We start from the raw sequence: 11,633 nt of genomic DNA, 5'->3' as shown, positions 1-11,633 counted from the left end.
GCAGGAGCGGAGGTCGCGCTGCTGCAAACCAGCCTTGTCTGGGGGGGTGGGAACTCTGAGCACGGCTTGCACAGCATCCAGCCCTGTTCTGGGGCTCCCAAGAAGGTGGCGGGGGAGAGGGAGGGACACAGACAATCAGGGCCCTCCCATCAGTCTGGATGAGGGGTGGGTGTGGCCTGATCACCCTTACTGAGGTCATCAAGGGTCTCTCATCTCCACACTGCCCTCAGGCTCCGCCTGCATTCACTCATATGAGAAGGGTTTACTGGCCTCTTTTTAAAAATCAAAACCAAGTTTGCATAGCTTCGTAATCACCACTGTGTGGTCCACAATGGCAGCACTGGAGAACAGACACACACACCTGTGGTGTCCCTGTCCCAGCAGCACAGAGAACTGAGACACACCCACCTGTGGTGTCCCTGTCCCAGCAGCACAGAGAACTGAGACCCACCCACCCGTGTGTCCCTGTCACAGCAACACTGGAGAACTGAGACAGATGTGGAATTGTTGTGGAGAATTGCAGCGTCACAAAGGGGCAAAAATAATTAAGCTTTCAGCTACACTCTGAAATGTTAGGGCCCAGGAAGAAGGCTTGATGATGCATTGTAAAAAGTCAGCGTTAGCACTGCAGGGTCCAATCCCATTCTGGCAGTTGGGTTACCCCACTCTGAGTGAACCCCAACGCAGGTGGTTGTGGGATTGCCTGTCTGACCTGCTGCAGAACTCTGAGCTGCTGTGGTACACCCTGTCACCAGCAGTGGGGAGGGCCCCCTTCACATCTGTCCCCCTAGTGGGGCTGAGTGGGGGCCCCTGTGGTTCTGACTGACGGTGCCTTTCTTCATGAGGTCACTGTCATGGCTGTCCACTTTACAGGCATGGCCAACAGCAGTGTTAGATGACTGCCAGGCCTGGTGACTGGCCAGGGCACAGTGGATCCCACCAATCTGCACGTGGTCGTGACAGGACAGCGTCTTTCTTGGAGGAAGCCCCGCTATCCCCTCCATGGTCACAGAGCACTGCCCCACGTCCTGGCCCTGGCTCTGCCCAGTGACCTGAAGGGGGTGTACTACTGGTCACCAACTCAGAGAGGTTAAGTGACAAGGCAAAGGCCACACAGCTGACACGAGGAGTGGCCCGGACTGGAAGGTGCATGAGTCCACTTGACCCTAATTTCACCTTGGTGCTCGGTGCTGCTCCTTTGCTGAAACACAGCAGGCTACCCTGGCTGCCCACCCAGATTCCTGCCCAGCTTTCCAGACACTGGCCCTGGACTCAGAGGGCAGTCACATCCGGGGCCTGGCAGGGGGCTGGGGAAGTCTCCAGGAACTGGGGGTTTGGAGCCAGGAGCTCTGACAGCAGACTGTTTGAAACCCTTGGCTGTTAACCTGAACTTCCAGTTTGGGGCTGGAACCCTATAGCTGCTCTGCACAAAGTTGACAGCCTGGAAGTACTGTGGGCACGCTGCCCATGGCCCTGTCCAGTCTGTCAATCACTGGGGTTGGTGCTGGCTGATGGAGTGGGTGTGGCTGGATTTGGGGGGTGGGGACCTGTGGCCTCTCTGAGTAGCCATCTCCCATCTGCTATATGTTCACACAGACTTCTAGGTGTAAAGCTTCCAGAATTTTCTCTCCAGCTCTGTGTTCCTCAGCCCGAATATGACAGCTCTGTCTTAGTCCTCGGTCCCCCTGAGTTCTCAGGGCCGAGAGGAACATTTTCACGGTGAAAAATGACCCAGCATGGTATCAGCCGGGGGGAGAGTGGGTGCGGCACTGCCCCTCCCAGACAGATGAAGGTTCTACTTAGGAAGTCACTGCTCCCCCATTAATTAGGGGGGCGGCACGCACACCTCGCCCAACCGCCAGAAGCTTGTCAACATTTTTCCACAAAGAATGAAAATGCAAATAACGTTAAGATTATTCAATGTCGCCAAGGTGTGGGGAAAGGTCACATTGTTGACTGCCATTTATCTCGTTGGTATTGAAAGAGCTTTTTTCTATTAAATTTCTTAAAATTAATGTTTTATGTTGCATGGAGTAATCTAAACAATTATGAGCTAAAGGATTGATCACCGGGCTCCTGGGCCTGCGGTCCACATGGGTTTCTGGGATCACCCACTGATTTATGCTCCACTCTGCCAGGCCATTCTCTGAACCCTTCCCACAGAGGGGGTCCTTCCCACAGAGGGGGCAGCCAGGCCAGGCTGGGGGGGGGGTCCTTCCCACCAGGAGGGCAACCTGACTGAGGGATTTGGGGCAGGAGGCAGTGTGTCCCCTAGTGGTGGAGAGGGGTTGGACTGGACAAAGCCCCCAGCCTTCCTGGATATGGGAGGGAGCCGGCCCTGTAGTATGTTGGTTAAAGCGCTCAGTCCTCAGTAATTGAAAGGTCTGTAACTGGATTACACCGGCTACCCCCACCCCACCTTAACCCTGCCCCAGAGGCCTCTGGAACCCAGGGAAGGTCACCAGGCCTCATTGGCTTCAGAACAACACTGACCACAGGAACCTTTGGGGAGTTCCTATTGAGGAGAGGGGCCCCTTCATACCTTGGCCTAAGTGGTTTTATTTCTCAGCTACATACAATCCGGGGACACACGGAGCTGTCCAGCCCAGCCCCCACCCGGACTCCCGCACCCCACTCAGTCCCAGGCCCGGGGTGGACGCCCTGTCAGCACCCCAGGTTCACAGTGCCGTTGGCACGTTTTGGGGGACAGACGTCTGTCCTGGCCAGCTCCAGCCTTCAGAGGCTTGGAGCCCACAGATTAAGGGCAGCCCCTCCTGAGGTCCCCACTCCCAGCGAGCCGGGCGAAGGCTCCGCCTAGCCCTGGGGTCCAGGCTCCAGTTGGTCTGACTGACCGTGGGGCCTAGAGTGGCCTGGGCGTCCCTCTTTCTGCCTCTGTTTCTATAGTGGACAGTCACAGGGCAGTCCATGGCCTGGAGTGGAAACGCCCCTACAAGACAAGGGAGGACAGGCTAGGGACCCGGGGCAGAGAGCCGCGCTCATCCGAGGGGTCCCTGGTCGCTTCCACTCTCCACCAGGACCCCTCATGCCGAGCCCTCGCCTCCTGCCCCATGTCCCCACCCCGCTCCCCACCCTCTCCCGTCCTCTCGCCACACCCCCACCCCTCCCCGCTCCCCCACGCCCCCTCCCCGTTCCCTGTCCCCCTCCCCAACCTGTCCCCTGTCCTGCTGCCCCTCCTCATCCCCTGTCCCACCCCTGCCCCCTCCCCGTCACGCGGCCCCCGGATCACGGAGGCTCCACCAGCTGGAGCGAGCGCACCGGCCAGGCCGCGAACAGGCGGAGGCCCCTCGGGGACACTCGGCACTTTATTAACCTGTCAGAGCCTAAAAGGTCCCGGGTGGCCTGGGGGAGGGGCTGGAGGCGCAGACGCGGCGGGGGTGGGGGGCATCCAGACGATTTATGGCTCTGCTCCCCGCCTCCCGCGAGCAGGCAGCGGCTGCCCCTCTGCCCCCGCCCCGCCCAGCACCCCTCTAGCGCTTCATGCCCCTCTAGCGAGGTCTTCTCTTTAGTGCCCCTACTCCTCTCCATCCCCCCAGATGCTGAATTCCCTGGCTTCCTAACAGGCTCCCCCAGAGCCATGGGACCTGTCTCTCCTCCCCCTCCCCTGCATCTTCCTGGGACCATCCAGGTGACCCCCCTCACCCCTCCACCCCCCAGCTCCCAGCCTGTGGTCAGCTCATCCCTGACTTTGCTCTCAGTCTTCTCAGACCCCCAAGGACTGAAGGGGTTTGCAGGAGAAGTGAGGTCTGCAAAGGGGGAGAAGTGGGGTCTGGAGGGAGGAAAGGGGGAGTCTGCAGGGGGGGGGGGGGAGTCCGCAGGAGGGAGAGGAGGAGTTGGGGGGAGAGGGGAAGTCTGTGGGAGGGAAGAGGGGTCTATGGGGAGGAGAAGTGGGGTCTGCAGAAGGGGGAGGGGGCCTGCAACGGGGAGGACAGTCTGTCGAGAGAGACAGTGGAGCTCTGAGAGGTGGGGCTGCAGCCCTGTCCCCTCTGCACAGGGGCTGTCCCCCACCTACTGCCTGGCCAGGTGGGTGATGCAGGTAGGGATGCTACCCTCCTCTTCTCCTAGGGAGCTCTTACCATCAGCCACTCAGGCTCAGGGAAGTCCAGTGACTTGGCCAAGGTCACATGGCTGGCACAGGCCACGGAGTGGTAGGACCAGCTGGCCCCAGCCACCTCTCTTTTGACCACTGTGAGGCCCCAGCTGTCACAGGGCCTTGGTCTGTCACAATTCTGGGACAGCCTGCGCCCCAGCCCTGCCTCTCCCAGGACTGTGTGGAACACACACACACACACACACACACACACACACACACCTCTGTGCCCATCAAGGGTAGGCAGTTTGATCCCTTACCTCCCTTCTCAGGAGGATGGGCGTGCACCCATCGTCACAACTCACAGATGAGAAACCAGCAGCTCCTCAGACCTTCAAGGACCTGCCTGGTCTCAACTGGCCGCCTGCTGGCCTATGTCCCCCCCCCACCCCCTTGCATCCCATCTCCTCTGTCTCCTGCACGTGTCCTCAGTCTCACTAAACCTCCCATTGATGAAACCTGACTAATGTAGAATTTATTCAAGTCTTGGTAAACGCTGTGCACTGGAGAGTAAATGAAAGATACTGGACGTTAGACCAGCAGTGACTGGCCGGTGGGCTCTTCAGGTACAGCTCGGAATACAGACAGTGCAGCTCAGTGTCACCACGTCACATACAGCGTGTGATGGGGAAGGCAGGGCAGCCCGCCCCCACCTCTGCCCCCTCCCCACTGCCCTCTGGAGGGCCCTGTGCCCACTGGGAGGGAGTCGGGGTGGGGTTGGCGGCTGAGCTGGGGTTCTGAGGGTGGCTGTAGAGAGTGACAATTTAAGGCTTGAGGATGCTGTTCGAAAGAATCACCCTGGAGAAGGAGCCCTGGCAGTTATGCCGCCTCAAGGACAGAAATTCTAGAGTCCGCCAATCTGAGGGGTGGGGAAGAGAGACCCCCAAGAGGAGGAAGCACTTGGTCACCTCTGGATGTCGCTGGCCTGGTGGGGTCACCTCTGCCGGGCGAGGCGAGCTCAGGCTCCCTCTAATCTCTGGGGCCACTTTAAACAACCCAGTCTCCACTGGAACACAAATGCACATTGGTAGTTGTTTGTTTGCTTTTTAATGTTAGAAAGTGAAGCATTTCCCAGCCTGAGGGCTGAGCCAGGCAGGGGAGGCAGGTGGGCTATGGAGGCGGCCTGGCTGTCCTGGCGGCGGCAGCAGCGAGCACTCAGTTAATAGGTCAATGAAGGTAGCAATCTGCTTACAAAACAAGGCGACAGTCGCCAGCATGCTGGGTGGCCACCAGGCAGGCCAGTGGTGTCCAAAGCAGACCAAGCCAGGCTGCAGGCCAGGATGGGAGGGGGCAGCTTGGAGGCAGTCTGTGGCTCATCCTCCAGCACCCCTGGGCCTTAGGGGGTTCAGAGCATGGCCCCAAGGCAACCCAAGCCTCCGCAGGGTGGTGGACTGGCCTCGGTCAGAACTGTGCGTGGTCCACCTCATCCAGCCAGGATGCGGGGCTGGCAGGAAAGTCAGGGTAGCCTCCACTGCTCCCCGTGGAAAGGTCAGAGCTGGGTCCATTCCCGGCCAGCATCCTCATGGATGGGGGTCCCCCCGGGGCCATGAGCCCTATGCCAGCTTCTGGATACACCAAGCTGGAGAGCAGGGGCTGTGGGCCAGACAAACTCTGCAGACCAGCAGGGGACTGGGGGACGCCGAAGGGACTGGCCGGGCGCAGCTCTCGGTAGGGCTCCGGACCTGCCAGGCCTCCGTGCTCCAGTGAGAAGCCGACCGGCGCCCCTGAGGCACGGCCCAGAGTCGTGGTGGGCTCCCCCAGGCTACTGTAGAGGCCGTTGGCGGGGCCCATCTCGGCCAGGGCTGGTTCCTCTGCAAGGGAAGCGAGGGGGTTCAGTGCCGCTGCCCCTGCGTTGCACCCGTCCCTGCTTCCCACCATCTGCTCTGTGAGCTCATCTGATGCTGTCCTGCTCCCTCCTCACCTCCAGCACCCACTCAATCCAGCTCACCCCAAAATGAACTGCCAGGTCGCCTGAGACCCCTCCACCAGAGGAAGGAGAGGATCCTGTGCCCCAGCCGAGGCAGGCTGTCCAGCCCCCCCCCCCCAAGTTTCAGACAGGACAGAGGGGCCCAGGGTCTGTGCGCACTCAGTCTGAAGTTAAACTGTAGGCCCGGAAGTCAGGAACCGGCGCTGCTCCCGGGAGTGGGGAGCCAGTCCCCAAGCGGCTCGCACCCCGCCATACCGGTGAAGGAGACCTCAGCGTCGCTGTCCTGGCCCTCCTCCGGAGCGCTGTCCTTGTCGGACTTGGAGCTGCCGCGGGAGCGCTTCAGGTTGCGGAAGTACTGTCCCCAGCGCTGGCGGCCCGCGTCCTTCTTGAGCCGCTTCTCCTTGGCGCGGCGGTTCTGGAACCAAACCTGGGGGCGCAGGGCGCGTGAGATGCAGCGGCCGCCGCCCCGGGTTCCCATTCGCGGTGAGAACCGGGAGCCCCGCGACCGCGGGCGCTCAGGGCCGGGGGCTGACCTGCACCACGCGCATGTCCAGGCCCGTCTCGGACGAAAGCTGCTCGCGCACATGGCGCGCCGGCTTGGGCGAGTTGTTGTATGCAGTCTTTAGCGTCTCCAGCTGCTTGGCCGTGATGGTCGTGCGCGGCCGCTTGGCGGTGGCCTCGGCCTCTGCGCAGAGACAAGCGGGTGAGGCGCCGGTCCCCCGCCCCACCCAGCCGGACGGGCGCTCCGACGGGGAAGCGCGCGGTGAGTGGGGGGCTGGGAGAGTGAGCTCCCCGCGAGGAGGCAGGGCGCTGGCTCCCAGGCAGAAGGTCGCCCCTCCAGCCTCTAGATGAATTAAGGATTTCAAGCCCAAACCTCAGCGCCGTGGAGTCGGAACCGACCCTTCCCTTCCGGAAGTTGTAAATATCAAGGGAGGACATCGCCCAAACCGCCAGCAAGGCACTGGCTTTGTGTTAGTGGCTCCCCAGGAAGGGGCCACCAAAGCGCCCTTAGTCTCAAGGGTTCTGGACAATTCTGAACAATTCCCTTGCGTGCTGCACTGAGGGGACATCAAGCCCGCAGCCTCCGCCTCGCGGCGACCTGGAGCTTCGCGAATATTCCCTTTCCAGGCCGCATCGTGGGGTTTCCACCGCCCCAGCCCCGCGGGAAGGCCCCTGTTCCGGAGCCGCTGCGGACCCCAACTAAGGATGGGGCTGTGGAAGGCGTGACGCGCCCGCACTGACCCCGTTGCTTGGCCGTCTCATAGTCCGCCTTGCACACGAGCCGGCTGTCCTCCATGAGGTAGAACTCGTCGCCCGTGGCGAGCTGCCGCTTACACACCACGCAGGCAAAGCAGTGCAGGTGGTACACGAAGTCCTGGGCGCGGCGCACCACCTGCGTGGGCGGGATGCCCAGCTGGCACGCGGCACACTTGGTCCCGAAGCGCCTGTGGAGGCACAGGCGCGGCTCAGCGCTCCTTCGCCCGGAGCGGGTCTAGAGCGCACGGCGCGACGCAGAGCGGACCAGAGGGCAAGGCCCTCACCCTGGCTGCCCTCGCGGCGCTCAGATCCCAGGGAAGAACCTCAGCTTCTGGAAGCTCCCTCTGCGCTGGATTCGAAGTGGTAAAATCGCGCCAGGCCCAGGAGCCTACGCCCCGGCGGCAGGGTCAGACTCTCCCCAGGAACGAAAAAACAAGATAGTAACTTCTCCAGATGTGGAGTTTCTTTTCTAAGAACTGCCTCATCGGTTTACGAAATATACAAAATTACTTTTCCTTTTTGCAAATACTATTTGCTGGTGTCCTACCCCAGGCGGGCCACTCAAGAAGAAGTCCCATCCTGAGCTCACTTATCTCCGCGGGTGCTCAGCCTGGGTCAGCAGAAGGGGCTGGGATTTGGAGGTGAAAGTGTCTAGGGGCCTCTAGATTTGGTGGCTCTGCTGAGGGAGTTTTAGGGGTGTCCCTGGGACAGCCGCACCCTGACCCCCTCTCCCAGGGCATGCTTGTACCACCAGCCTTGGGGAAAGCCGCCGCGCTCCGCGGCACTCACTTGAAGAAGTCGTCCTTGCAGTACACGCTCTCCCCGCGGCTGAAGCAGCGCTCGGCCAGTGGAGTGTGGCAGTCGCTGCACTTGAGGCACTTGCTGTGCCAGTGGCGGTCCAGGGCTTTGAGGATGAACCGGTCCAGGATGTGCTGGTCGCAGCCGGCGCACAGGGGTATCTCTGGGGTCAGAGCAGGTTAGGTTGGTGCCAGACGGGGCTCCCCTCCCAGGACCCAGTGTTGCCGGCAAACTCCTGCCCAGCAAGCTGGAGACTCCTGATTCACAGAGCAGGGTGGCCTGACCCTGATCCCCACAGGACCCCAGACAACTCCCCCAGCTGCGGGGAGGACAGAGAGGCGCCAGCAGACAGCCTGGACCCCATCTGACTGCTCCTCAGTTACACGACTGGAGATGAGCTTCAGGGGACCGCTTGTGAAGGCTGGACACTTGAAAGGCCAGCAGAAAATGTCCTTACGGCCACCAGGTTCAGGGTACCTGTGCCTCCTTCCCATTTCATCCCAGACACCAGCCCAACCCACTGTCCAGTGCCTCTCTGACCGCACTGAGTGGACCTCAGGTCCAGGTGTGGGGTCACTGTGTGTGGTGACCAGTGGGCCTGCCCGCAGCCTAGGTTCCCCCAACGCCCGTTCTGTCCTGGTCATGCTTCCTGGTGTGTGGGGGGCTTCTAGGCCGAGCACATAGTGTCGTTCAAAAAAGCCTGAGGAAGAGGGATAGCCCAGCAGGACCGGTCCCTGTAGCCAGGTCCCCGCGACCCTGCCTCTGGGTCCCTGTTCTAGAAAAGCGAGCTTCACTCTCCTTCCGCGGCAGCGTGAAGACTGTGATGTATCCCGCATCACACAAAACCCTCGGCCCTGGGGCGCGGTCCACCCTCGCCCAGCTCTCATCCAGAGGCCACAGCAGGTCACAGGCTCTGCCAGGATGTTCAGCACCGAAGTGCGGACAGCACCTCGCTTGTGCCTCTGAGGCAGCCGCGCGCTCGCCCTCCCCGACGAGCTTCCTGGTGAAACCTGGTGACCTCGGTCTTACGTGGCATTGTGGCGATTCTGAGGACCCCAGCCTCTGCACCTGTTCCCATCTGTCCTCCTGCCCACCTTCCCACTCCCTCGGCCAGTCCCTCCCTGGATCCTAGGGAAAGAAATAACTAGAAGCCACTTCGCAGCCTAGATGAAACCCTCTTCAGATGCACAGCCCGTGCCCCAGCCTCATCCTGTGGGCAGGCTAGGGCCTTTCCCCGGGAGCTCCAGGAAAAGAGACGAGAAAGCCTGAACACTGGCTGGTGTCACCAGGAAGTCGGGGTCCAGGTGAATGGAACAGGCTGTGTATGTGCCTCAATCAAACTCGAATTGGGGTGCTGAACACACCAAGCTCAGCGCACCTGTCCCTGTGTATTTTCCTTCTTTTAAAGTGGGGAGCTGAGAGCTGGGTCCTCCTGGCCCTCAGTCGCTGGGCTTAATAACAGTTGTCCCCTGCACCCCTTGGTCCTAGGGCCCAGGTGGTGGCGGGGTGGTCCTGGGCTCCAAGTGGGCCTCCACCTGACTCGACCAGCGTGTAGAGTTCGATGGAGCCCTGAGCCAAGACACACTGGGTCCTCGCGCTCACGCTCGTCCTGGCCTCATGGCTCCCTCGTCTCCCCCCGTCCACCCTCTGCTGGCACCCACCTCTGCGCAGGTCCTCCCTCCGTGCCAGCAGCGCCAGCAGCAGGTCGCCGCCCGCTGACTCCCGGGCCGGCCCGAGCTCGCCTCGCGCCTCCATGGCCCCGGCTGCCGCCCCTCGCTGGCCCGCGCTTTCCCGGGGCCCTGCTGGCGACTCCTGACGCCCGCTGGGTGCTGCGCGGGCGGCCGCCCCTCGGCCCAGAGGCTCCGGTCGCGCGGGGGCGGGGCGCGCGGGGGCGGGGCCGGGGCGGGGCCGGGGGGTCGCAGGGACGCGCGGCTGGGGCCTTGCTGCCTGTATGCGGAGCTCCCCGAAGGTGGAGGCAGTAGGGAGGAATCCAGCCGGGACTTCCCCCTCGGCTGCGCCCCGCGGCGGCTTCCTGCACCGGTGTGGCCAAGGCCTGGTTTGTGCGTGCGCAAGGGGTGGGGACCTCGAAGTCCCGGTTCAGGGAGGGACCTGGCTGCCCTGTCGCGGAGGAATGGGCCTTCCGAACCTGTGCTCCCTGCTTGGGGACTGCGTCTGATGGGCATCGTGTGCCCAGAGGCGAGGTGAGGAGATGGGACAGTGTGGCACCCAGGCCTCGGTGCAGCCCGCAGGGCTGTTTCCGGACTGGCCTCTGAGGCCTCCCTGGCGTTGCTGGCTCTGGGCACGGGGCAAGACAGCGACTAGCCCAGTGTCCCCCGCAGGGCCAGGAAGTTCCTATGACCCACTACCACCTGTCTTGGGGTTCCTCACTGGGCCCTCACACTTCTGACATGCACTCTCCTGGTATTCAGTGCCTGGTGGTCCTAGTCTGATTTCCTAACGTCTGTCCACTCCTGGGCCCACCTATCTTTGCACACAGAAAGGCAAACCAGCCGGCTGCCACCCTGCCCAGGTGGCATACATCTGCCCTCAGTATCTCAGAATCCCTCCTCACAAAGGATCTGGGGAGGTCAGAAGTCCCCAGGAAATGTGGGGACCGGTAGGTTGATCCCACCCTCCAGGCCCTGCAAGCTCACGCTGCTCTCTGGCCTCCAGCCTGGGGATCCCGCCTGTGCGGCCCCTGCCCGCCCCAGGTCTCCAGAACAGCAATTCACTGGCTACTGGGACAGCCCAGCAGTGCTCTGTGGGTAGCCCTCCTGCACCCCACGAATGATAGTGCACATCGCTGGCTCTGGAAGTGAACCTGTCCTGTGGGCATCCTTCCTGTGTACGGGTACTGGCCTGAGGCAGCAGCCCCACTCGCTCGGCATCTGGCCGGGTGCGCCAACAATGCCTCCATTATTGTCCAACGTCCGTGCAATCGAAAGGCCCTTGGGGAGGGCGAGCTGGGCGGGAAGGCGACAGAGCCTCCAGCTTCTGCCACTGGAAGGGGGGGGGGGCTGGCTCAGCGCTCAGCGCGGAAGCCGAGTGGCGTCGGGCCTGGGTGGAATAGGCAGCTCTCCTCTGTGTCCCCTGACCCCAGCAACTTCGCAGTCTCTTCCTTGTCAAGTTTGGTGCTCTGAGCGCGCAAACCCGACCCCCAAGCCGGCCGCGCTCCCAGACCGCCGCCAGGCTCAGTGATCCACGATCCCGCTTCCACTGCACCTGCCTCAGGGTCGCGCCCATCTCCTTCCGAACCTGGCCCCGTCCTCCTGGCCTGCCTGTCTCTGTCACCCTCGCCCTTTCTCGGTCTCAGGCCCTCCTGCCAGGCTCAGGTCCGCGGGGCTGAGCAGAGCAGGGGCCTCTTACCCCGATTCCCGCCGTAAGTGCAGACCGCGGGGGCCCCGGGCCTTTCCCGGCCGCGTTCCCGCTCCGCGTCCAGCAGCATCGCGGCCGCGGGGCCGGGGCCCCAGTGAGCGGGCCGTGCGCTCCCGCCTCGTGCTCTGCGTCCCGCGGGCTCCGGAGCCACTGGGCCGCGCGCTGTCC

General features: G+C 62.4%; 1 protein-coding gene across 2 annotated transcripts; it reads right to left on the bottom strand.

Moving 5' to 3' along the window:
* Positions 1–5,486: 5,486 nt before the first annotated feature.
* Positions 5,487–11,535, bottom strand: LHX3 (LIM homeobox 3). Of its 2 annotated transcripts, none has more exons than XM_006900575.1 (6): positions 11,457–11,535; positions 8,082–8,253; positions 7,278–7,480; positions 6,569–6,720; positions 6,291–6,462; positions 5,487–5,919 (listed from the first exon to the last, which is right to left on the bottom strand). In XM_006900575.1, the coding sequence occupies exons 1-6, from the start codon at positions 11,533–11,535 to the stop codon at positions 5,510–5,512; spliced, it is 1,188 nt and encodes a 395-aa protein (XP_006900637.1). In that variant the 3' UTR covers positions 5,487–5,509. The 2 variants fall into 2 exon arrangements, with proteins under 2 accessions (XP_006900637.1, XP_006900636.1); XM_006900574.1 differs by lacking the exon at positions 11,457–11,535 and adding an exon at positions 9,752–9,883.
* Between the last annotated feature and the right edge of the window lie 98 nt (positions 11,536–11,633).

Source organism: Elephantulus edwardii, unplaced genomic scaffold, assembly GCF_000299155.1.
Source record: "Elephantulus edwardii isolate Elephantulus edwardi_28Jun2011 unplaced genomic scaffold, EleEdw1.0 scaffold00289, whole genome shotgun sequence".
In the NCBI taxonomy this organism is placed as follows: domain Eukaryota; kingdom Metazoa; phylum Chordata; class Mammalia; order Macroscelidea; family Macroscelididae; genus Elephantulus; species Elephantulus edwardii.
Note: the sequence above shows the minus strand (reverse complement) of the source record. Positions and strands in the feature narration are given on the sequence as shown.